Genomic DNA, 25,219 nt, shown 5'->3' on the forward strand with positions numbered 1-25,219 from the left:
TCCAAAAGATTTCAACCATAAAAAAAGGGCGGGGGCGGGGGGAGTTACACCTCCTGACTGGCTGTGGCTGTGGCGGTGGCGGTGGAGGCAGTCGCCGTCTTGGGAACTGTCACTGTCACGAAGCTCGTGGGTACAGTCACGGTGACGTAGAAGACGCCGTCTTCCCTGCCTGGATTGGAGCCAGCACCATCTGTTGGTTTTGGTGATGTGGTGCTAGCTTCAAGACTGCTTGATGGGCTGGGAGCAATAGTCTCAGTCCCCTCCGTAGGCTTTGGCGCGATAGAAGAAGAATCAGCTCCATCCGTAGGTGTTGGTACCGTCGGGGAAGAAGCCGGTGTTGTCTGGGTCTGAGTGGGAGCCACAATAGAGGTCGGCGGCGCCGGTCCGTCATTCTCCTCCTCCTCCTCCTCCTCCTCCTCATCATCATCATCCTCAGGCACCGCCTCCTCCTCAAGATACCTCCTCTGCCCGTCCAAAATCTCCATCGAAAACGGCACCGGCGGCTTAGTCTCCTTCCCGATCAGCCCCGCAAGTGGAATATTCGCCTTGTCGACGCTCACCCTCCCCTCTCGTGTGCCAGGAAAGAACTTTGCCGAGGACCTGTTGCTACCGCCGAACCCAGCCTGGGGTACCTTCACCATAAACGGCTGGACCATCTGCCTCTGGATACCACGGAACTCGGCCGGCTGCTTCGAGTCAAATTTGACCCTGTTGCGGAAACGCTTCTTGCTGTTGAGGATACCGCTAAAGGGGGAGGAGGACTTGCCGCCCTTACTGCAGGTGGGCCCTTTGACCGCACCCAGGGAGTCGTCGCAGGGGTCGACAATCTTGTAGTCGACGACGCCGGTGTAGATCTCGGGAACGGTGACAAAGTACTCTCCAAAGTCGGAAGAATTGGCGTGGAAGCTAGCTGGGGGGACGGCAGCGCCGGGCTTGTTCATGTCGGGCCAGTCCCAGATCCAGAGCACGGTGAGAACATCGCCCGGCTTGGCGTCGAGGGGGATTTGAAGGTCGGACTGGCATCTCAGGGCCTCGGACTGGGTGATTTCGTCCTTGCGGTACCTGGAAATGCCTTCCGGGTCGCCAGTAGCTGGAATAGGCTCGTGGCACTGGCCGTCGTCGTAGTTGCGGGTGGCGAGAAGACGGCCCTTTCCGTTACCACCTTTGCCATCGGCGGTCCAGGTGTGGAGGACATCGGTCAGGGTTGTTTTGGAAAGATCGTTCTCGTATGTGCCATAGAGGTAGATAGTGCCGCGGTTGATAGGCTTGTTGGGGTTGGCGCCATCAGCTCTGGTGACGTGGCCGTTCTCGAGGTAAAAGATGGAGACAAAGTCACCAGGAGCTACCTTGAGCATAGGAAACTTTTCAGAGTAGCTTGAGCTGCCGAGTGGGCCTTGGCTTTTCCTGACGATGGGGTGGTCGTACATGATGAGCTTTCCCGTCGATAAGCCATTTGGGGGAAGGAGGTAATCGAATTGCTCTCTGGGGTTCTCCCGATCAATATGAGCTCTGTCGAAGCCCTCCTCGCCGATGAAGGTACCGTTAGTAGCGATACGACGGGTCGATTCTGGCCAGGAGTGGCCTTTTGCTGTCTCGAAGAGGGCGAGGAGTGCTGCGGTCAAGAGACCGCTTCTTGGCGATGTTAACCTCATGGTTGGTCTGTCGTTTTCGTCTGGTGTATAAGCGGTTCTCGGAACAAACTCGTAGTGAGACAAACTTTCGAGATATGTTGAAAAAGCCGAGTGTTCAAGGTGTTGTAGTTCGTTGCAGTGTTCGTTGTGTCGATAGGGAAAGTTCGTAAACCGGAAAGAATTCCGACAAGAGGAAAAAGGATTAGAATGCTTTAGTATCCTGGGATAGTCGAAGCGGCCAGCGAGCACAATAGCAGTCAGACCAGCTGGCTTTGTGTTGAATAAAATGAGGGAAATGGCGCCAACAATGGGCTATAATTCCATTGTCACGACCAGCGTCAAGGCCTTGTCAGGGACAACAAAGGAGAAGAACAGCGGCTTGGTTGCGCCGCCACCAACTTGCAAGTCGAGAAGGAAGGTGCTCCTTCTGATAACGAAGGCCAGTGAAGCTGTTGGCAGTACAATGAAGTTGGCGATAGTTCAAAGGTCCGCAACCAAGGTAGTACTCCGTGACCGTGATCAAAAGACTTAGAAAAGGTACCCAAAAGGAAATATGACGAGAAAATAGAAGAGTAAGAAAGTTGGGGGCTGCAGAAGGTAGATATCAAATTACCCCTACGTTTGGAACCTTGCGGCAAAAGTACACATGTGAGTTGCAACAAAGGTGAGAGAAACAAAGGACTTGTTCCATGTGGCCGGGACGGAGAGTAAAAGGGACCGGCAGCATGGCACTACCACACAACACAGACGCGCAAGCAACGGAAGTTATCATCAGACCGCAGACTCTCCAGGGCCATCTCGCGCCGGAGCCAGCAGGGGGTCGTGACCAAGAAGTCGAGGAAACAGACGAAAAGCGACGAAAACGAACGAAAAGAAGGCCTCAGATCAGGTTGGCGAGATGAGCAAGAAACACACTTCATTCGATATGCCGGGACGGTCATGCTGCAGCCCAGAGCAGCGGCAGGCGCTGTCTGTCCACGTCCCATGTCGTTGCCAGCGAGGAAGGTGAACCATCTCGATGTATTGGATGGTGTTGCATCGAGGCTCTTTGTAAGGGGACAAGTACCTCTGCTGCAAAACCAGTAGGAAAAGTGACTTGCCAACGCAGGGGCCACTCTTATAGACACAAGGACAGCCACTCGAACCATCCACTCGCGGCAAAGCTCAGGTTGGCGATGGTGAAAAGCGGGTCTGAGCGGTTGCAACTTCAAGAGCCGAGCTGCGAGTGATTGGATGCACACCACCACACTGGAAACACACTAACGCCCTTTGGCACCACAGAATATCATCAAGCGCGCTGCCCTTGTTCTTCCCATTTTCTTTCATCTTGCGATGTTGCACAGCGCGCTACGAAACAACGTTCCTTTGTTGTCTATTTTAGCCCTTTTGCCGCTTGCCGCCCGTCAAAGCGAGATTGGAACTTTCTTATTTATGACTCCCCCCGAGGCGCCGGATAGCACTAGACAATTTGCCTCTTGGTCTTCCTCAGATCTAGACTGCCGCTTTCCCCACGGATGAACAGATGACAAGCATTGGATTGACAACTTTGACGGAATCAAGCTTCAGTCGCACAGACACACGACACCAAAGAAACGGTTTTATCCGCAGCCAGTCGTTGATCTCTGCCAGGGTTTATCTGCCATGTCTCACCACCACCCCCTGCCTGTCATGCGTTCGTCAATGTGTGGAGTGGAATATCACCCAGTATGATCTCCCCTGTGCCGTCTATTTGACGACACTTCTCCCTTTCAATCTTGGCTCTTTTTTGCATTGATGTAAAAGTTTTCTATTGTTGGCAATAGGGTACTCGTCATCCTGCTTCTAAACACTCCATTTCTACATCTCTCCACACTGAGCGATAACCACGTCCAGGTTCGGCACATCCTTCCCCTTGTATCCCGTTTTCGTATTCTCCATTTTCTTGACCACATCCATCCCATCCACCACCTGCCCAAACACCACATGCTTGTTGTCCAAAAATGGCGTTGGCACCGTCGTGATGAAGAACTGGCTGCCGTTTGTATTTGGCCCTGCGTTCTGTTTTCATGTCAGCCCTTCACTTCACCACCAGTATAAAAGCAGGGCGACACCTACAGCCATACTCAACAACCCAGCCTTATCATGCTTCAGCGTAAAATTCTCATCCGCAAAGGACTTGGTCCCGTAGATACACGTCGACCCGGTGCCATCCCCATTGAGGAAGTCACCGCCCTGGCACATGAAATTGGGGATGATTCTGTGGAACTTGGAACCCTTGTAGCCCTGGGGCCGGTTTTGGTTGTTCTTGTGCTCGCCGGTGCAGAACTGGCGGAAGTTCTCGGCTGTCCTGGGGACCACATTGGCAAAGAGTTCGAAGGTGATGCGGCCGAGGGGTTCACCTGGTGAGTGGGTCAGCACAAGCACTCAGATGGGACGAAAAGGAAGGGACAAGTACCGCCAAGAGTGATGTCGAAGAAGACGCTGTATGAGAGGTCAGTATGGGTTCAAATGTGAGGCAGTGAGTGGAGGATGGGGTGGAAGGTTGTCAGATTCCATGGATGGCAGGCGTAGTAAGGGTTCACCATCATGACATGAGCTTCAATGCTCAGCCACCACTTGCAAAGAAACCCAGCGAATGGTGAGGAAAGTGGAAACAAAAAGAACATGGACTTACAGGGGATTCCCCGACGCTGGGACTACAGTAGGCGGCATGGTGACTGTATCAATCTACTACTTTGGGATAAGTAAAGAATGTAAACGTGGTGTAAGTGATTGATGGGGCGCTGTTCAGTGAGTGAAGTGAAGCTGCTGGCAACAGGCTGCAGGGAATGAGTGGTGGTTGGCGCTCCTTGGCAGGTGCCACCTGGACAGGCAGCTGTCAAGCCTCCAAGCTCACCCTTTGAGCTCCCAGTGGCTCGTAGAGCCTGGCATCAACTTACGAGGAAAGAGTAAATCTGTGCTGAGCTGAGAACTGAATCTTCCATTGCTCGCAAATTCCGACTTCTCCCAATAATGAACATTTCCTCCCAGCCAACACTCTCTTACTCTTGGCTTTTCAACAGAGTAGCACTCACAGAGCTCAAAGTTCCAAGAGGATATATCGACGAAAAAGATTGGAAACATTTTTGGCCGAACATCATGTGTTATTCCAGGGAGACTAACCGCCGCTATCACATATGCCTCAAAGATTCTCCTCCAGATTCGTTTCATCATAGTTCATATACATCAAAACACTCCAGCACTCATCTCCCAAAACAACTCCCTTCAACAGCCCTCAGAGGAATATATGTGATGAAAGTAAAAGCAAAACCCAGCCAAACACCCACATCAGCGCCGTGCCCCTCCCCGCCACACAACCTAGCAATCACCCCCGTGTACCATTCCTGAGACATCCCCAGAGCAACACCCACAACGCCAACCAGGCAAGAAGCAATGGCTGCGAACCCCGGTGGTAAAAGCTCTGGCTTGTGAATATCCCCCACATCATACCCTGAAAATCCACGTAATCCTCCGCGGAATAAAAAGTGTTCCACAAGGGCAATGGCAATATAGATCGAAAGCCAATATCCCGTGCTCAACACGAATGTCTCGAGCCAGGTTTCGAAGAGGTTGTACCCAGGAATACCAATCCCAACATACACTGCCGTCCCAAAGATAGTCCACACGAAGCGCGGCACTTGCTGAGTCTGTCTCGCCAATGCCTGCAACGAGAATGAGACCGAATAGATATTGGGGCAGTTGGTCGCAATGATCGAGAGCGCCACCAGGATAAGACAGGCCTTGTCAAACCCAGGTTCAACATTCGGCGTCAACACAGCCGCCATGAGACCTCCAACACCTGCGTTCTCATAGTGCTTTTGGTATTCCTCATTCTTGACCAGAGCCGTAGAAATAGCAGCCCCGAGGAGCATGACAAATATAAGAGGAAACGTCAGCCCAGAAAACACCCAGAGAAAGGTAGACCTGGTTGATCGTGTCGAGGGCTGATAGACACTATAATCAGCCGAGTATGCCGACCAACCGACAGCAAACCCAAAGACAGCTCCGATGTATGAAAGAACAGCTCCCCTCTCACTTGGCCCCGTGGCCAGAGGCAGGAGGCTGTCGAACTCTCCGGATTTTATGAACGCTCCCATGACAACAAGAAAAACCACAAAGCACGGAATCCACGCGTACCGTTCGTAAAAGTGAACAGCTTTGTAACCCAACAAGCAGATAATCAGCGTTGCCAAAGACACAATGAGAATCCCGGCCCAGCCGGGAATATCAGGGTTGACGGCCTTCAACAGCTGAGCTCCAACGATGGCATTGACAGATGCCCACCCAAGACAGGTGATAATCTGAAATATCGCGACTACCTTGGGTCAGCAGCTATGGTTATTCACACAGAACTTGGACGACTCACTAAGTTTGACCGCATAATGTCCAAACCAAAACCTGGACAGAATAATCTGTCTTAACCCAAACTTTGGCCCAAAAAGTGCAAAGAAGCAAACGGGGAGAACTCCGAGTATGTTGACGAGTACAATAATCAACGCGGCATCCACAAAGCCCAGTCCAAAGATTGGCACGGCCACGGCCCCCAGAGCAAAAGTAGGCATCCCCATGTTGGCTGCCAGCCACTATACTCACAGCTTATGTCAGTCTTTGAACTTGTATCGTATATTTGGGTTAACAGAAGACAGGACCTACCACGCCGCCCATCTTGGAAGCCCTTGTATCTCTCCTCTCATCCTCCGGCACCCGCTCAACACCCCGCTCTTCCACGCCATAACTACCGGCAAACCTTTGAAGCCTAGAAAAGAACCAGCTCTTGTCGCTTTCAAGGACAACACCTTCTCTGCTGCTGGAAGCGGTGATGAAACCTTCATCACCGGTGTCTGATGCGCGGATCTTTTCGTGGGTGTAACTTTCGATGTCCGTTTTCGACTGCGGTGGAAATGTGGACAGGCCCATTGTGTTGCTATTCGAACAAAAATATAGTGGATAAATACACCAGGAAAACTTAGATACTGCCGGTAGTCTAAGAACACAGGCCCTGGAAAGGATGTAAGAATACAAGGGGAAGTCCTCAGAACTGGAAAGCACAGGGCAACCTAACGTAGCTACCTTGCAGATATATGTATTCTGATATTCAGGAAAAGAACTCTGCAGGGAAGGAACTTTGCAAAGGTGGGAAAGAGGGACAGGCAAGGTGGTGAAGGGAATCACTGCATAAGGCCAAGAGACACGCATGCTCGCCCCTTCCTTCCATGCTTCTGCCCGTGGCCATGGTGACTATGGGCTGCTGTGTATCGCGGAACAGATGCATGCCATCGGCTGCATGGTGATAACACTCTTTCCTTGGTATAGTAGAGGGGAAGTGAAGATGATGATGGCCCGGGTTACCCCAACAACGCCACTGTGTCTCAGTTCTCCCGGTTCGCCCCGGGGCTCTGGGTTAGGAGACTCGTCGGTTGACGGTTGACTGGAATGTAGTCAACATTCATGAGCACTACATCAAGATAACCACCACAAAGATCATCACTTAAGAGGAGAAGCCCCGTGCAACCGCACGTCAGCACCACCCCAACCACAAAACCACGTTGTCGACCTTCCACTGGTCCGCTCGCAAAAACGAAAAAAACTCCCATCATCACACACAGCCTTTTCCGGAACCAAGAAACAATAACAAGCGCCATGTTTGCCCCCTCCAGCGTCAAGCCAGACCTACCCGTCCACCATGTAAGCTTTTGTCCCACGTTGCACACCCCATACCAAGCCCGCGCCAATATATTCCCTCTCCACGACATGAAGCTATACCCCCAAGATGGAGAACCAACCGCAGTAAGCAGCACCCTCGCATCTCATGCAATGCAAGCGCACCTCCTTCTGGTACTTTTACCCATCCATGCCCAAAGTCCTGGATCTAGTAGTGATGATAAGATGGCCCCAACTTCCCATCCCACTGCCGGTACCTTTGTCATTGGTCTAAAACAATGTTACACGCAACTAAACAGAAAATAGAAGAAACGGGAAGGAACCGCCCCTCAACTCCCGGATTCCCTTCCCGCGTCTATCTACTATACTTTGCCTTTTAGATCCGAGCAGTCAAATCAGGAGCTTTGGTAAATCTTACCGTAGACAGGTGGGTGGTATATGACGGGTGCTGTGAGATTTTAGTCAAGGGGAGCTAGCAAGTGAGAGTGTTAGATACACAAAACCGACATACCCAGATCTCACCTAGCTTGGCTTTACAGACCAACAAGATGACAAGCCGATCACCGACTTTTGCATTTCGCAATGAACCCTTCCAAAGGACCTATCCCACTAATCCAAGCTTGATCGCCATCTCAAAAGAACTCACTCGTCTATCTCCAACATATCCCCTTCTCTGCCAGGATGCAGTGTAACCACCACAACCCTCCCTCCTGGCCCCCATGTCTTGTTTCGCCTTGTCTCGTCTCTCTTTTCCTCTTGTATACACTCGGCCCGCCTCACCGCTTCTCTCCCCCCCCCACTCTCTCTCTCTTTTCAAGTTGAAACAGAAACATCTCATCTCACTGACGGTTGTCCTACCAAAAACACGTTTGGATCGAAAGACCACAAGGAACATATAGAACAAATCCCAGTCTCGGATCTTAATTGGACAACGCACACACCACTGGGTTCACAGAAAAAAAGGGGGGTTTTGATACAGCAGATAATACCACCGCAGAAGAGTGCATTGCATACATGCTGTCTACTTTGACATTACATCCAACTTGCCATATCTCGCTGCCAAATCTGAGGTTCCAAAAACCTGTCATGTGCGACCATAACCCTCAGCCTCGGCATGATTTCCCCCCCTTTTTCTCATAGCGTACAACCTTTACATCACCCACCCCACCCATAAGACAAGCTCTCTCAACCCTCCGCCTCGATCTCATACGAGTTTGACTTGTGCTTAGGCGTAAAAGAAAACGTAGCAGGTGCCGGGCCGAGGAACATCTCACTAGAATATCAAACAAAACATCAGCAAACAGCCACACAACAGATCGAAACTGACATGAACAAACCTGATCTTGATCCAATCCTTATAATCCTTACTCGCAAGCAACGTCTCAAGCTCATTTCTTCCCTTGTACGCCGGCGGCCTCTCATTGATACTCGGCGGCAGATACTCCAGCAGCCCAATAGGAACATACCGGCTGAAGAAACTCAAAAACTCCAGCAGGAACCTCCTCGTGTAGTTGATCCCCAGCTCGTCTGACCCCCAAGCCTCCATTCCATACCGGGCAAATTTCTCAATGTACCCCAACCGCTCCGTGGCCGACTTGTCCAGGTACTGACCAGTCTGGATCTCCTCGTAGATCCAGGGCTTGATGATCGCTCCTCTGCCAATCATGACCGTGTCCACCTTGGCGTTGTCGACGTGGTCAAAGTAGTCAATGTGCGAGTAGCAATCGCCGTTGCCAATGAAGAACATCCTCCCGCCATTGGGTAGAGTTCGTTCATCGACTTCGCGAATGGTGTCGGTGAGGCTGTCAGTTTTCTCGTTCAAGCGCTTGATCATGGCGGCCGTCTCAGCGATGTACTCCCAGTTGGCCGCGCGGGTGTACCGTTGCTGTCTTGTTCGGCCGTGAAGCGTCACAGCCGCGCAACCGGGAGCTCCCAGAATATCACGATGCTCCTCACTGCCAAGGGCGAGCCTTTCGATGTTCTTTTGGGCCGTGAACTTGTCATCACGGACGCCCATTCTGATTTTGGCCGTGATGGGAACGTCATCAGAGACGGCGTTCATGCCTCTGATCATACGCTCCAGCTTGGAGGGAGCATCCAAGAGGGCAGATCCAGCACCCGACTTGTAGAGCATGTCAATCGGGCAGCCGCAGTTTAGATCGATCAGCCGGAGATGTGGGAGGAAACGAGCCAAGGCTTCGGTAGACTTGATGGCAACCCAGGGAACGTTGGCTGCAATCTGAGCGCCAAACTTGAGATCCTTCGAGTTGTCGTAACCTTGAGCAACGGGCCCATCGCCATTGAAGCGAGGGGGTGTGGTCTCACTCTTGTGGGCTCTCATCAGAGTCCAGTCAGACTTGGCACCCTGGAGTAAGGGCATGCCCATGGCCATTTCCGAGTAGGTCAACTCGCATCCCAAGTCGACGCAAAGACGGCGGAATGGCAGGTTCCCTTGGGTTGTCAAGGGCGCCAAAGCCGGTGTTTCCCTTCCAAAGTAAAGCCTCTTCTTCTCCGAGGGCTTAAAAGGTGGCTCGACGTACATTGCCCTGTAGTCCAGCGCCTCAGCACCGCCATCCTTTTGCTTGTGGTGATGGTCACGGAAAATCTGAGTATCTTTTTCCAGCCATTTTAGATACTTGTCCGACTTTTCAAACTGGACTCGTTTCCGGGAGAGGTCAATCTTGATCTGGCCTTCCACGTTGTTCACCACCTCGGTATTGGCGTCACCGGTATCCCCATCGTCGGGGTAAGTGTTGCCATCTTTGTCTGTGAGAACTAGCTCCTTGCGCCCATCTTCGTGCTCGACCTCCTTGCTATGACTTGACACAAACAAGCAACGCCAGCCAGACGGGCACTTTCCAAATTTCTCAAGAGTAGGGCATTTTCCTCCAAAGGTTTCCAGGTCTGCACGGCGGCCCTCCTTCAGGTACTTTCGGATATCATGGAGGCCATTGCACCTCTCACCAAACTTGCAAGACCTGGGAGAGAACTCGGGAGTCCAGGCAACGGAATTGCAAAGGCGTTGAGCATCAGAAAAGGTGCCAAAGGTTCTCTCCTTGTTTTGGCCTGTCTTCTTTTTCCTCTTTCCTCCTTTCCCAGCATCGCGACTATCTCCTTGCTGCTGGTGTTCAATGGTGCCTCTTCCCTCAGCCTCATCATCATCAAAGACATCGGGCACAACAACCTTTGCCGACTGACCAGGGGCGACGATAAGGTACTCGGCCTTGATGGGGGCGACACCCTTCACTCTGTCCACAGGCGACTTTTTCGTTGTGCCGTTTTGAGTTTCAGCAGACTCATCAAACCTCTGTCGCTTAGAAGCTGGCTCATCATGAGTGGGTTCCTGCTGCTCAGGGGTGGCCGTATCGTGAATCTCATCCTGCGACCGCTTCGTTGACTCCTGGGGCTCCATGATCGCTTTTCGGATTGGCGATTCTCTCGACCCGGATGTCAGCAACTGTGTCTCCGCCGGCAAACGTGAGGTGACGAATTGTCCAATCTGAGATCAAGCTTGCTTTTTTTTTTCTGCCGTCCACTGGAAGTGGGCTGAACGCTTGCAGTTGCAGAGCTCTGAAAGACTTTACCCCACAGCGGGGTTTGACAAGCAGTTGGGTGGGTGCAACACTTGCGGTCCTGCGTTGCTGCTGTGAAGGCGGGAGTTGCTCTTGGAGTGGGGGCCAGATCTCTTTTGCAACCAGGAATCTCAAAAGCCCATTTTGAAGCTCAATGCTCATTGGGCATGTCTCCAAATCGAAGGTTCTGCCGAATCTTCTATGGATGAATAGCACAAGTCGGACGAAACCTTACAAAAAGCTTTTAGCTGTTTTCCCCTGGCGGGCATCTCCACACTTCGGCCTCGCCCAGTGCGCCCGGCTCGCCGGCAGTTCACCCTTCGGCCGGGGTCAGTTTAGGGAGCGGGATCGGATCTGGAACAAAACAAATTGAAACGCCGCTTGATGGATACGGCAGCCGATTGGTTTAGTTCCCGAAGACTGGCAGCTAACAGTCCACCAAGCGGGCCAGCTTAGAGATCGTACCGTAAAAAAGATCTTAATCCCACGTCGGGACGGCTTTCTGAGAACCGAGACCGAGCGTTTGCTCCTGTCGTCGTGTGCCTTTGCCACTAATGATTTGAGATCAAGAATTGTCAAACCAGGTGAAAAGATGTTCCGGAACAAGGCTTATACGAACTGAGTCTTCAAAGGTGCCATATGTAACCACGGGACGAACAGCATGAGGACCGATATAGCATGTCATCTCCGTAGCCAGACCTCCGCTGTTCTTGGATCCATATGCCGCCGAGTGGGGGTCCGGAACCTGCCTCTGGCCTTAATGATGACCTGGCAGGTGATGTGAAGACGGGCACTCGGGGAGTTGTATCCCCGATCTGAGAGAGGTTCCTCGCATTCCTCTCTGATCCAGACATACCCAGAAAATGAAGCTTGTCACAGATCATGAGCCGATGTTGCGCAAACGCGAGACGAATGGTCCTCTTGCTTGGGGGTGGGGGTACCACACCCAATCAGGGGCACTTCAATGCCCGGTTACGTCTCGGGCGGTGTGGGCGGCACCTAGGGTTCTCCACGTTGTACGAACAATACAGGGGGTCTCAGTTAGGGAAAACGCGAAAACGACGGCGCCATTCAGGGCTGACATCTGTGACATGCTCCCGTTGCAGACTACCTTCCAATTCCATTCGTGGTTTATCCAGTCCTGCATCGCCCACCTCTGCCACCACCTTAGCCAGCGTCATTGCCCATCGCCTCTTCTCTCCCCCAAACTCCCCGCGATTTGCAACAAGAGACCAAAAGAAAATAAGCTGCCGATCGAAGCTGTCACTGAAACCACCTGCAAGCGTCTGTGGTGTCGTTCAAACGACGAACCCCGCCGCCCCCGTGTCGTCTATGCTTGAGCAATGATCATTCGACCCCACAATGGCTGACCAGGCCAGAGCAACATCACGAGACAAGACGCCGCAGTCATCGCACAGCAAGAACAAGGTTGTGCGCTCACAAAAGATATCCCAGGTGACGTCGCCGACAGAGCCGCGCGCTCCGACCCCATTAGGGGGAGATCTCTACGACCACAGCCCCGTCCAGGACCGTCCGCCGATACCGCGCTCCCATACACCAGGCCACCTCTCGTCTCGAAGTCAAGACCGTCGAAACCAGTCTGGCGATCTCGCCCTCCGCCAGCGCTCCCAGTCAGCAGCAGGCCACACCTCGTCCCGAGCCGCTGCGGCAGGCATCCCACACTCCTACTCAACCACCTCCTTCTCCAGCAACCCTTCCGCAAGCAAAGCCCCTACCCCCAACTCAGCGCCCCCGTCCCGCCAGCCAACCATAACCGAGAATGGCGACAACAATATCACCAGCAGTCTTACGGTCAACCTCACCCTCGGCCGCGACAGAGGCGATTCGGGCGCCTCGGCCGGAAGCGGCAAGGAATCCACGACCTCCACCACCCACCCCCGAAGACCAACTAACCTCCGCTCCACCTCCGCCATAGCCGGCGGCGGTCGTCCCCCAGGCGGAAGCCATGCCGCCCCTTCCCACCCCCGAGTTGGCACCGGCCGCGGCCAACCCGCCAAAGGCGCCGAAGTCTTCACCCCTTTCCCCCCTTTAACAAACCCCAAGACCGCCCCCGACGTTCTCGCGGCCCCATCATCAGGAATGTACTGGTCCCGCGCACCCACCTCGGGCACCCCCCATACCGCCCTCCGCGCTCACACCACCACCCTCGTCGGGAGCAACGTCTTTGTCTTTGGCGGCTGCGACTCAAGAGCCTGCTTCAACGAGCTATACGTCCTCGACGCCGACGCCTTTTACTGGTCCACCCCCCACGTGGTAGGTGACGTCCCCGTCCCCCTCCGCGCAATGACTTGCACGGCGGTCGGCAAGAAACTAGTCATATTCGGAGGCGGCGACGGCCCGGCTTACTACAATGACGTCTACGTCCTCGACACGGTCAACTACCGGTGGTCAAAGCCCAAAATCATGGGGTCTGACCAGCCCGGACGAGTCCCCTCCAAACGTCGAGCCCACACGGCATGTCTGTACAAAAGCGGGATTTATATTTTTGGCGGTGGGGACGGGGAAAGAGCGTTGAATGACATTTGGCGGTTGGACGTGAGCGACTTTGGTAAGATGAGCTGGAAGCTGGTGTCTGGCCCGTCTCCGAGTTCGTCAACAACATCAGTGACGGACAGGGAAATCCGCCCCAAGGCTAGGGGTTACCACACTGCCAACATGGTCGGGTCCAAACTGATCATTTACGGGGGCTCAGACGGGGGGGAGTGTTTCAACGATGTTTGGGTCTACGACGTGGAAACGCACGTTTGGAAGCAGGTCAACATCCCGGTTACGTACCGGCGGCTGAGCCACACGGCGACGATAGTGGGGAGTTATCTCTTTGTGATTGGGGGGCATGACGGGAATGAATACAGTAATGATGTGCTGCTGCTGAATCTGGTGACGATGGGGTGGGACAGGAGGAAGGTGTATGGGCTGCCGCCGAGCGGGAGGGGGTATCACGGGACGGTGTTGCACGACAGTCGGTTGTTGATGATTGGGGGGTTTGACGGGAGTGAGGTTTTTGGGGATGTTTGGGTTTTGGAGCTGGCGGTGCACGCTTATTATAGTCAGATTAGTCATTTTACGATTGAGATTTAGGGAGGGGAAGAGGCTTTTCCAAGATGGAGAGTCTTATGGATTGGTAAGAGGCTTTGTTCGTTTTGGGGCCATGTATCAAAGCGAGATGTTTTTTGGGCCTTTTTGTTTTTGGACAGTTTATTGTTTTGTTATCTTTTTTTTTTATTTCCCCTTTACATGTTTACGTTTCTGAAAAAGAGGAGAGCAGCGATTCGGGAAAATGGGCTGGGCAAAGAGGTCGGTGGCAGGGCAGGGTTGATTTGAAAGACTGTTTATCATGTCCGTAACTTTTCTGAGAGCCTCACAGTCTAAGAGTCTCTTCATTCAAGAGACGAAACATAAAACACTAGAAATACTGCAAAAGATATCCTATACATCGTAGTCATCTCTGTAAATTTACTGCTGCTAGTCAAAGCACAACCATCCTCCTTTTGAATAGTATCCCCATGCTCCTCACTTTGCTCACCATGCCATGCAATTCATTTCTTTCTGTCCCACCCAAAAGGCCAAAAAAAAAAAAAGACCAACAAGAATCATTTCATAACAACAAGTAGTCATACAGAGAAGAACGAAACGGTAGAAAGCAAACAAATCCCAGAACGCCACCAAGAGACAAAGTTTATCTGTGTTGGGTAGAACGTTTCTTTTTGCCCACAGCAACCCGAGGAAAAGTAGTAAACCTCCTTCAACACCCAATAAAACCAAAAAAAAGAGAAAGATCCAGATCCGTAATGTAAGGAAAAGAAGAAGGGCGAGATTTTTTGTCGTTGTTGTACAAGTCTAGAAGCCATGATGGCTCCTAAAAGGTGGACGGCGTTGATGAACGGGTATCATCAAGAGTCGCTGTACCGTAAGGATTATTCGAGTCCGAAAAGCCGGATAGATCGTGTCGTGAGATTTGAGAATGAAGGGAGTTGCTTAAGAAGCAGGGGCCTTCTCCTTCTTCTCAAGAGCAGCCACGTGCTTCTTCTGCTCGGCCAGTCTGCGCTCCTCAGCCTCGACCATATCTATTACCATATTAGCTTCCGTTTCGTACCCACTCAGATTCTTATTAAAAAAAAGACATACCCTGCCACAAGTTCTGCCCCTCATAATCCTCCTTCCTCACCCTCTTCTCAATCAGATGCTTGTGCTCCGGATCCTCCGGATCAACAACCATAACAGTCTCCCACCTCCCCTTGCCCGCCTTCGCATCCGCCGTCTCAAACGCGGCGGTAGCAATCAGCACCGCCAGCGTCAACCCCTGGGCGTACATTCTCGCCTGCACCAGCTTCTGGCTTCCGCTCAGATACTTATTCTTCCCCACCATCGCCAGCGCGAGGCCCATCGCCGCAATCCAAGATGTGAACACAATAGAGTACCTGTTCTCCCGTCCCCAATCCATCAGCTTCTCCGTGTCACTCTTGGCCGCGGCGCGAGCCTCGGCGGCCGCCTTGTGGGAGGCGTCCATGTAGTTGTACATGGAATCATGCGAGCGCTGGAAGTCGATGGAGTATCTCTCGGCCCAGACGATGGCGCCAAAGGTGCCGGTCGAGGTGACGAGGAAGGAGCGGAAGGGGAGGGTGAGGTTGCGGATGGTGGGGTAGCGCTTTGAGCCGGCGATTACACCACCCAGACCGAGGGCGAGGCCGACGGAGCCGCCGATGAGACCACCCTTGAGGACGACCTTGAAGTGGGCGTCTTCCTCTTCCTTGGAGATGATCTTCATGGTGGTGGTTTTTTGGGGGGGAAGGGTGGTTGGGTGGAGACTGAAGAGGTGGTTGTTGGAAAAGTGATTGGGTGCCTTTAGGAGGTGATTGCCCGTTTGCGCGCCGTCCAAAGACAAGTGTAATAGTTGGAGGTTTAGGAAGGTGAATAGGCAGGTAGGTTCAGAAACCGACAAGGCTGTGAGGGTTGTGGTGGTGGTTTTGTTCTTTGGCAGGCGGTGGCGTGTGAGAAAATAAATCGTATGACCGGAGCTCGTTTGAGACAACTGCGTGATGCAGAATCAGCGCAGTGACGATTGGATCTCCGGTGGGAATAAAGGTGGATCCTGTTATTAACTTTTTGCTTTGGTAAAGAAAAAAAGGCGGGTTGCGGCGATGGCCTCCTTCTCTGATGCACCAAGTCTAGCAGTGATATCTGAATGCTAGATATCGCTCTTATATCATCTTCTTCGAGATATCTCGCAAAAAGCCCAAGGCGCGAGTGCTGGGAGATGGCCACAGGGATAATGACACAATTGACAGGTCCTGCCAAGCAAGAGGTCTTGGTGATGTCAGCGGTTCGTTGCTGACTTTTGTCAAAATTTCCCGAGCCTTCCCCGCCGGCTCTCGCCGTCGAGGGAAGCACGGACCACGTCCCTGGAAAATGGAGGGGTTTTAAGTGGTGGGTTCAATTCCAGCACTTTTAAACATGCCGGTCAAAGTCCGAAAAGTCACTCAGAAGTAGCCTGTTGCTGACATGGTCATCAATGCAGTCCCGAATGCTCGCGAGACTTTGAGAGCCTCTCAGTGACACTTGCTTGGCATAAGACTCATCGGTCAGGCCAGACGCCCCGGGCACAATTTCTCCCGGCGCAACCGTTCCTCAAAGGCCCGATCCGCCGGGGCAGCAGCTCCGATTCCGATCGGCAAAAGCCGGCTGGCAGTTGTCGGACGGTGAAACCTCAACCGGCTCAGTCACATCTCCGGTCGCTATCGGGTGTTTTGTTTCACCGGCAGGCAGGCAGTCGGCTTGCTGACTATTCATTCAACTCCAAATCAACTTGGATGTCATGTTGAGCTTCGCCCCCACGCAGCATCAGAATGTCTCAACGGGACTGGTCCAGATGTTTGTTTGGCAGCTATTACCAGTCAATAGAGGTCGGCTGCGTGTTCGTTCCCACTGCCGTGCTGTCCGCCTGCCGGAGCATCAGGACATTTTTAGGGGTCTGGAAACAATGCGGCCGACGCTCTAGACCATCAGGGAGGCCGCGTTTGCTGTGACAAATAGAAATCTGGACAACACCCACCGTTCGCGGGCGAAATAGGGGTCTTGCCGTGTCTTCTCTTGCCCCAGGACGCTCGCCGGCTGAGCGGACCGATTCCGACTCTACCTGTTTGCTTTGCTCCGCGGGCGTCTTTTGCTGGTTGATGGTACCAGATCGACCCGTTGTCGTTGTCAATGCCCATGTATGTAGACTGTGGGCCAAAGTCATGCGTTTGTCGGATGGTGAACATGTCCCCAAAAACGATCGGCTCGGGGTCATAACTATTTCTCTCAGTGGTTGGCCCAATGCTACGTTAAATTGAGTTTATCCGGCAGTGCTTGAGAAAATGTGGTGAACCTTTTGGAGGCAGGGGTTCATCAGTGCCCGCCCTAGCGGGATTAGCCTCCGCGTGCTTGCGAGACTTTGAAAGAACGGTTCCGAAAAACAACTTCGTGGCTCCATCCAACTTCAGCTGTCACGGCCCGAAAGGTAGCTCCATTGCATCGTTGTGCTAAGAACCTAGGCTGGGAAATATCAAGGAGCCAAATTCAGCTCCTAGAGGACACTTTGACGTGCTCAACTTTGACGGGTAAGAAATAGAAAGTCTATCTGCATGTGAGAGCTCACCCACAGGCTGCCAAGAGACCGTTTAGCCAGAGACATGAGCTACTCGGTACACAGTGCAGGTTTGCCTCCCGTTGGATAAGTCAAGTCAGAATGCGCTCACACGACATCCCGCGAAACAAGGTTGTATTTCGAGAGTAACGCTACTGGATATGTGATATCTACCGAGTTGACGTTTGGATGATGGAACATGCCAATTCATACCAAACCCCCCTCACTCGGCAGGCATCTCAAATACCCGGGTGAAAGCCGATCTGATATCTCCAAATTCCTTGCATTGTCCTTTGGGCCAAGGGCCGACTATTATCATCATGACCAGGTTTTTGAGCCAAACGCAACCCTTGGCACCGTTGGAAACGCAATCTTCTTTTTGGAAGCATAGCTTGCGAATGATGATAAGCTGATAAGACGTTGCGACGTCAGGCCGTTGAAGCGTGCATGCTGCTCGCTAGTGTGCAAAGCATCGGATCAGCAGAAAAGCGCTGCGAGATGCTGACGACATTGGTGGAGAGGCCGATATCATGTTTCGAGTTGATCTGTCTGAGATGAAGGTTGCAGTTTTGCGCCAAACCGAGCGAGGGGGGTGGACGCCTTGTACGAAATAGGCATTTTCTTCCTGTTCTCGACCTAGATTGAGCACTTAATCTGGTGTAGGCCTTTCCTTTGGGCCGGTGTTGCTCCAATAACATCGCTAGTGAGGTGATTGCAATGGTGAACAATCTCGATCGTCGTTCTGTTGGCACTTCTTTGGGGAGTACCCTGTAAGACGTGCCGTGCATCTCGAAGACTTCGACATCATGTATTGTCCTGGCCTGTGCTTGTCCATGTTCCACCAGCAAGACAAGCATTGACAGCACTTCGTATTTCTCCACCGAACCGCATTCTAGACTCTTATTATTGTCAATGTCGAGCCTCAGGAGCCAAATGCGTGTCGAGAACGGCAGAAGCGTGCTAAGAAGTTGTTAGGTATAGGTAGTATGATTGGAGTGGGGCCAATGGTGATATCACAGAATCAACACCCTATGCTACAGTGTACTACTGTGTACCTTTGGCACAGTCTCAACCAGCAGTCTCAACAAGCTGAGATGGTTCCTGGGACCCATTTCCAAGAGCAGGGAAGTGGTCAAAACAACCTTGATTCTTGAGTCAGTTGTGAGCGTGACTACCAGGATGTTGCCGATGTCTAGGCACGCTCTCCACCAAAGGGCAAGACGGCAACATACCTTGCAGTAACTTTGAGCCTCAAGCCTCTGCCCTTGAATCTGAGCCCGTTTGACGGGAGTGGACCTATCCAAGCTCAGCTTTGGCCGACAGTTGGCATACCGACTGATCAATGAGGGGATGTAAGCCGGCACTTGTTGAGTTTTCGAGAAGCTTGAATCGAGATGAACATCAGAAAGGGCTGGGAATACTCCGCTAGCCGAGGCCCAGGGGAAACTTCGACAAGGCGTGGAATCTCTGGAATGGTGATGCCGCAAGTCGAGCATGGGACGACCTCGTTGTCTCGTTGGTGCCCCTCCACTTTAGACCTGCCAGTTTCAGCGGGCGGTGAGTGTACAGCAGGGTCTCGAGAGTGGCCCGAATTCACATGACACCAGCGGCTGGTTACACCAAGCGACTTGGACACTTGGTAACTCTGGCGTTTATGCGAGTGATTGGCGCGGCAATGAATTATTCGCAGTGAATCAATGGCTGAAGAGACGGGAGAAACTACCAGTGAATCTCGAGAGAACAAGAGGGGAAAAGGGTGACGGGATTGATGGCTGTGTGGCACAATTGTAGATCGATGGGAGATCAACGCGCAGGTCCCAGGTCCGCGACGACTACCGACAAGGCAAGAATGAATCCGCACAGTGCAAGACCAAGGCCAACAATCACGGTGCCTCCACATCTTGCCCCTGTCTAGCAACCTTCCAAACCGCTGGTACCGGAGGACATTGGGCATGCTTCCGTTTGATTTCCACGCGCAACACCCGCACACCCGCAAGAGAGATGAGAAGACAGTTACACTGCATCTGTCGATGGCAAGTAATCCCACGCACTTGGCAGTGACACATGGAAGCGGGCTACGGCGGTATAGCAAATTGCCAGACGTGGCCAGGATCGCTGGAAATGCTCGTCATAAACTAATAAACTTGTTGGAGTTGTGTTGTGGTCAAGGTACCGTTTACCGTAGTCGGCGTTAGCAGATCGCAAGGACACTGTCCGTCTCAGGTCTGTTAGTGCCTTCCCAGCCTGCCGCCATAACCATATCTTTGTTGCGCCTGCCCGCATGACCTCGAACTCTTTCCATTCCTGCCATATGCTCATGTCTGGTTGAGCTCTCTCTGCCTCCCATTTCGTATCTTCTTCTCGTCCTCTGTCTCTCCTTCTCACGGCCCCCTCCCCTCCATCATTGATACTGGTCCATTACTCCAGTCTGTCTCCAGCTGTTAGTACTTTCCCTCCTCGTCATCAGTATCCTCTTTGAACCCGCCACCTACCACCCAAGGCCGCCGTTTGCCCACCTCCACCTGTCTCTTGTCTGTCTCCAGCTGTACAGTACATTATTACCGAGGTGTACGAATCCCGTACTCGGTTCCCTACCGCCACGCCTGTCTGTTCTCGCAGGTGCTTTCGGCTCTCGGGCATACTGAGCCTGCGATTGATCTGCACGCCATTTGCCAAGACATCGACTTCGAGAAGCCCAGGGGCGCCCCTCAAATACCGCGAGTCTTATATCCATCGCTACCTCAAAGGGGCGCGAAAAAGAGTCACCATTACACCCTCATAAACACCACCGAGGCACCACCGAACCATATCTTATCCTCGACGGTACTCCTCTGGGCTGTTGTGGCTGGCGCGCATGGCTCTGTGATACCCTCTGTCGACAGCAGGAATTAGTCATTGGCCGTACCACGGTCCCCTAACAGGCCTAACACTTACACACGATTTCTGTTTCTTGGCGGTCGATTCTGAGCCGCTGAACGGTCGACCCCCAACAAGCGGAACCGACGCCGTTATAACTCGCTGACCCTAGCCTTCAAGCCTGAATCCACTGGGGTCAAACGCCTCCAGAAAGAACGCGACGCCCCCGTGCCTGTGGGCTACGAAGTACTGGGTGGTTGACCTTCCAGGTTGAGAGTGCGTGCCGAAACTCTAGCTTCAGGTCTCGCATTGAGCCGAGAGGAGCATTATTATTATAACTCGAGGTCAGCTCTCTCCCCATATGCTCTTCTTCTTTTCCTTCCGTCTCATCCTTTCCATTGAAGCCCCCCAAGAGCCCCCCCAAAACCGCACTGCTCTCCCCCACCTGGGTATTGGGCATCAAGCAGCTGCCAGCACCCCGTCGTCCAACCGTTTCCAGTGGGCACTAACTAGAGCAACAGTGGAGGAAACAAACCCTCCCGCATCCGAGGCTAGGCAGCGCTCCCCACAACAAGGCCCTCTTTTGCCATGCAACATCCCATGTCGAGTTCACTCATCAATTCCACAGCGAGCCCCGAGCCTGCGGAGCCATCGGGGACTGGCCAAAATACTCTCACAACTCTCACTAATAATATTTGTCCCAATCGCGCATCACCTTTGGCCTCTGCCTCCAGTGATTCGCCTTCCTCTCTCAACAATTCGTCGTCACGTTCACCATCCTTGACGCCTCAGCCGGCCACTCCCAAATCCCCTGCCTCTCGCCTTTTTGTCCCCGCGCCCCCAAAGTCGCATTTCGTTGACATCGCATCGCTCCCGCCTCAAGATCCCCAGAATACCGATTTTGATTTTCTGCTCGATTGCAGCGACGACGTCGCCGCCTCTGCTGCCCTGTCCAACCACGCAGCGATACCAACAAGCAACACGCCAGGTATACCAGATATCGACATGGCGACCGGCTCCGTCTACGACTCAGGCCTCGGCCGCAGTCGACAGGACTCGTTTGTCGGCGCAAGGCCCATCTCCATGACCAACCCCAATCGCACTCGCCGGGACTCGAATAACATCGGACCCGGCAGTCTGATGGGTGGTATGAGCTGGGGTGGTATCTCTTTGGGGAGTTTTGTCAAGGACGAGTAAGTGTTATCCATGTTAGCATTCTCACGGGACCTCTTTCGCGCACGCTGGTTGCGGCGCACCCCGCCACTGCGTCTACATCACTTATAACTGAAAACTTGAATCATGCTTTCGATCAGGTGTGACTGATACATACCTTGCAGGATAATGATGGCCGGCACTTCTCCATATCCTACACATCAGTCACCATCGTTCCACTCATCGTCCTATATGCCCAAGCTGGAAGCATCCTTTATGCGCGACTTTATCTGCTGCGAGACGACGTGGGATACCCTTCATGATCTGCTCCAGCATTATGAGGAGCAGCATACTAACCTCACGGGAAACTCCACGTTGGGGCCTGGGTTCGGCGGGAACTTCACGCGTGGTCCTGCCAGTCGTGCAACTTCTGTTGCACCTTCAGTCAGACCACAGCAGCCAACACAACCGATGCATGGGTTCCAGCAACAGCGCCAGCCTGGTACTGGCGCCAGCAACCTGGGCGCTGGTGGATTCGGTATGATGCGACAGCAGGCGGCTCCGGTCGCACCCAAGGTCAACCACATGTCTCACCTCAACGACGAGATGGATGCAGTTGGCGACATGGAAATGGATGATGCTGTCGGGCACATGGATATGGACGACAGCCAACGCATACAGCAGACCCGTCACCTCTTTGGTCAACAGCAGCGACCCCAGCTTCATCTTAATGCCTCGGGGCTTCCTCATCAAGCGTTGCGCACTTCGCAGCCTCCAACACCAGCTGCTCAGAGCTTTGGATTCCAGAACAATCCTACCGTCTCTTCGGTCAACACACCAACACTGACGACTCACCAAGGCCTGCCCCAGCGCGGACAACAGTTCTCACAAGATAACGCTATGGAGGAGGATGATGATATGTCAGGCCTGCCCATGAAGCTTAACACCAACAACTTGGCGCCTCTAGGCGGTTTTCCGTTCAATATCAACAACACCATCGACGACCCTGCGAAGCGCCTTTACAGTCCCGGGGGTTCTTCGACTCAGATGACCAGCCAGCAACGAGCCATGGAACAGCAGTTGCAAATGCAGCAGCAAGTGCAGCAGCAGTTGGTAAGCATGAATCTTGACTACAGCCAACTGCCACCGGGCATGGATCCAACCACGCTTCTTCAGCACTTCACTGCGCTGATGATGCCACCACCCGAAGAGCACAAGCCGTTCAAGTGCCCCGTCATCGGCTGTGAGAAAGCCTACAAGAACCAAAACGGCTTGAAGTAAGTAACCATTAAAACAGTGCAACCGATCCAGGTGATGTGTTGCTGACCCAAATTCTAGGTATCACAAGACACATGGGCATTCGACCCAGCAGCTCCACGAGAATGGCGACGGCACATTCTCCATCGTCAATCCTGAGACTCATGCGCCCTATCCAGGCACCCTGGGTATGGAAAAGGAGAAACCCTTCAAGTGCGAAGTCTGCGGCAAGCGGTACAAGAACCTGAACGGTCTAAAATACGTAGGCAAACACCTCACAGCAAGGTCTATAAAGCTCTGAACACTAACGTATCTTCGTCCAGCACAAGCAACACTCCCCACCGTGCGACCCGGAACTTCGAGCTCAGCAGCAGAACCTCTTTTCCAGCATGATGCAGAATCCCGCAGGATTTATGGCCATACAGCAAAACCTTCCCAATATCAACGAAGACAACACTCATTAAGCGTGGCATTCCGACTCAGTATCTCTTATGCAACAATGGTATCCTGCTGAGCGATTCGCCTCCTTATCCTACGGCATAAACATACTTGCCTTCTTCACCATTTTTTCCTGGTTCGGGTACTTTTGCATTTCTCCTGCATCATGCGGTCCGGCGTTTTCCTGGTGATCCTAGGCGTGGGAGGGGACGACTTTTTTTTTCCGAGTAAAGCGCACGCGGGAAGGCTGTCTGCGGATCTATATACCCCAAAGCATAGACTGGATTTCAGACTGATACCCCGTTGTCCTCTTTTTGTTTCTTTCATTTTTATCCCTTTCTCCCATTGGTCCTTTCTGTTGACTGGTTTGAGGCCAATCAAAAGACTGGCCGACGATAACGATACGCACAACATAGAGGAGACCTGCTTTTTCCCCCCACCGAGACAGCGTTTTAGAGCGAGAAAGGAGAGAGCCCGGAAGAGACGAAGACCACGAACCGAACGAATACCATTAGACCGGGGGGTTCTGACGACAGCAAAAAGTGGTGTTGAGAGAGTGAGAGGGAGAGGAACAAAATTGGGGTGGTGATATTTGGGATGGTTGCGGCAAGGGAAAAAAACTCGGTGCGGAGAGGTGAAGAAGGGGAGCTAACGTTATACACTCGTTATTTCACCAGTAATAATCACTAATTGAGGGCCTTGCGGCTGGACTAGCTGGGCTGGACTGGTTTAGGGGGGCTTGGGGTGTGTGTTTGGTTTTTTTTTTTTTGAGAGCGCGAGGAGGCGGGAAAGAACAGGCTGTTGTGCGCGAGTGATGAAGCGAGCAAGCCAGCGAGGAGTTGGGGAGAAAGGGGATGTGTGCTTTTTTGTTTGCTGATTTTATTTGTGTTCCTTTTTTCTCTCTCTCTTATTTTCCTTGTGATTTCTCTGGCTTTCTGTGGATGGGACCCCAAAATGGCGAGGCGTATGAGGTATCAAAAAGTTTCATGGAAGGGAGACAAGTATGTGAAATGTGTGGTATGATGATGGTAGAAGGGAGGGGATAGGTATCCAAAACCTGGAGGTGAGTTTTTATCCCCCAAGATATGTTTGAGAAGATGGAGGAAATAAAGGGAGGGGGCAGGGGGGGTAGGTGGTACAAGTTGGCGCAATGTGGTGCAAAAAAATCGGTTGGGAAAAGTACTTGTAGGTTGTTGATTTCTGTCGGTTTCTCTTTTTGTCTTCTTTTCATTTGGGTCTTTTTTTGTTTTGGGTGGAGGGGAACAGGAGATGAAGGAGGTTGCACTTGGCTTTTTCTTTTTTTGTGTATGGTGATTTTGCTTGCTTGCAATTTGCTATTTGCTGCTTGCTTGCTTGCTGATGTAAAGGTTCTTGTTCTTGTTGTTCTTGTAGTCGGTGGCTTCAGGGTTTTGGGATAAAGATAGAAATATCAAACTCTACTCTCGGTTTTAAAATACGGGCGTGATGATTCTGGAACTGCGATATGAAAATTGGTTGGTTGTGTGGAGGTAATGATGATGATGGGTCGTGTCCGAGCTGACTGACTATCTACGTGGTTTAGAGTGGAAATAGGGGGTCACTCCTTATGTTGGTTACACACACACACCTGCTTTACGCCCTTTATCCGAGGATAAGAAACAAAGCTGTGGGTTTTGCCAATCAGGATATCGTGATGCTACCTACCTAGCCTGCTCTGTATAGGTGCCTTGTACCCCGACCTGAAAGGTAAAACTTGGTTTGGTTGTTGTTGAGAAATGAATGGGAGCTGGTATATACACTTGCATGTTGTGGGGTAATAACATGTTCAAGATCTATCAACCTTACTTTTGTTAAAAGACCTATCGACTGCCCTCGAAAGCCTTTATTCACAATAGCAGCCCCTAAAATTTTGTCCACAGCCTGACTTGCCATACGCAATGATTCCTGGAGGGGATAATAGGTTGGTTGTGATATTTGCAACGATGCCTGAAGGTGATGCTCTACACCAGTGG

At 52.3% G+C, this 25,219-nt stretch overlaps 8 protein-coding genes across 8 annotated transcripts; 2 read left to right on the top strand and 6 right to left on the bottom strand.

Moving 5' to 3' along the window:
• Positions 1-44: 44 nt before the first annotated feature.
• On the bottom strand, positions 45-1,652 carry QC763_104400 (uncharacterized protein; the record flags this gene model as incomplete). The annotated part of the gene is made up of 1 exon (XM_062907008.1): positions 45-1,652. One exon carries the CDS (start codon positions 1,650-1,652, stop codon positions 45-47), a length of 1,608 nt encoding a protein of 535 aa, XP_062769914.1.
• A 1,747-nt stretch (positions 1,653-3,399) lies between these two features.
• Positions 3,400-4,410, bottom strand: cyp3 (Peptidyl-prolyl cis-trans isomerase-like 1). The gene is made up of 4 exons (XM_062907009.1): positions 4,285-4,410; positions 4,066-4,091; positions 3,726-4,009; positions 3,400-3,668 (listed from the first exon to the last, which is right to left on the bottom strand). The coding sequence occupies exons 1-4, from the start codon at positions 4,320-4,322 to the stop codon at positions 3,468-3,470; spliced, it is 549 nt and encodes a 182-aa protein (XP_062769915.1). The 5' UTR covers positions 4,323-4,410; the 3' UTR covers positions 3,400-3,467.
• A 282-nt stretch (positions 4,411-4,692) lies between these two features.
• Positions 4,693-7,037, bottom strand: FCY21 (Purine-cytosine permease fcy21). The gene is made up of 3 exons (XM_062907010.1): positions 6,303-7,037; positions 6,016-6,232; positions 4,693-5,964 (listed from the first exon to the last, which is right to left on the bottom strand). The coding sequence occupies exons 1-3, from the start codon at positions 6,843-6,845 to the stop codon at positions 4,853-4,855; spliced, it is 1,872 nt and encodes a 623-aa protein (XP_062769916.1). The 5' UTR covers positions 6,846-7,037; the 3' UTR covers positions 4,693-4,852.
• A 1,218-nt stretch (positions 7,038-8,255) lies between these two features.
• Positions 8,256-11,885, bottom strand: DUS3 (tRNA-dihydrouridine synthase 3). Its single transcript, XM_062907011.1, has 2 exons — positions 8,648-11,885; positions 8,256-8,583 (listed from the first exon to the last, which is right to left on the bottom strand). Exons 1-2 carry the CDS (start codon positions 10,720-10,722, stop codon positions 8,496-8,498), a joined length of 2,163 nt encoding a protein of 720 aa, XP_062769917.1. The 5' UTR covers positions 10,723-11,885; the 3' UTR covers positions 8,256-8,495.
• A 359-nt stretch (positions 11,886-12,244) lies between these two features.
• QC763_104440 (uncharacterized protein) lies at positions 12,245-13,981 on the top strand (the record flags this gene model as incomplete). The annotated part of the gene is made up of 1 exon (XM_062907012.1): positions 12,245-13,981. The coding sequence occupies one exon, from the start codon at positions 12,245-12,247 to the stop codon at positions 13,979-13,981; it is 1,737 nt and encodes a 578-aa protein (XP_062769918.1).
• Positions 13,982-14,282: 301 nt separating this feature from the next.
• RCF2 (Replication factor C, subunit RFC4) lies at positions 14,283-15,668 on the bottom strand (the record flags this gene model as incomplete). The annotated part of the gene is made up of 2 exons (XM_062907013.1): positions 14,283-14,967; positions 15,029-15,668. 2 exons carry the CDS (start codon positions 15,666-15,668, stop codon positions 14,879-14,881), a joined length of 729 nt encoding a protein of 242 aa, XP_062769919.1. The 3' UTR covers positions 14,283-14,878.
• An 860-nt stretch (positions 15,669-16,528) lies between these two features.
• On the bottom strand, positions 16,529-17,141 carry QC763_0005480 (uncharacterized protein; the record flags this gene model as incomplete). The annotated part of the gene is made up of 2 exons (XM_062905116.1): positions 16,953-17,141; positions 16,529-16,635 (listed from the first exon to the last, which is right to left on the bottom strand). The coding sequence occupies exons 1-2, from the start codon at positions 17,110-17,112 to the stop codon at positions 16,529-16,531; spliced, it is 267 nt and encodes an 88-aa protein (XP_062769920.1). The 5' UTR covers positions 17,113-17,141.
• Positions 17,142-19,798: 2,657 nt separating this feature from the next.
• On the top strand, positions 19,799-24,704 carry SFP1 (Transcriptional regulator of ribosomal biogenesis proteins). The gene is made up of 4 exons (XM_062907014.1): positions 19,799-21,574; positions 21,719-22,810; positions 22,872-23,052; positions 23,114-24,704. Exons 1-4 carry the CDS (start codon positions 20,970-20,972, stop codon positions 23,252-23,254), a joined length of 2,019 nt encoding a protein of 672 aa, XP_062769921.1. The 5' UTR covers positions 19,799-20,969; the 3' UTR covers positions 23,255-24,704.
• The last annotated feature ends 515 nt before the right edge of the window (positions 24,705-25,219 follow it).

This window comes from Podospora pseudopauciseta, chromosome 1, assembly GCF_035222475.1.
Source record: "Podospora pseudopauciseta strain CBS 411.78 chromosome 1, whole genome shotgun sequence".
In the NCBI taxonomy this organism is placed as follows: domain Eukaryota; kingdom Fungi; phylum Ascomycota; class Sordariomycetes; order Sordariales; family Podosporaceae; genus Podospora; species Podospora pseudopauciseta.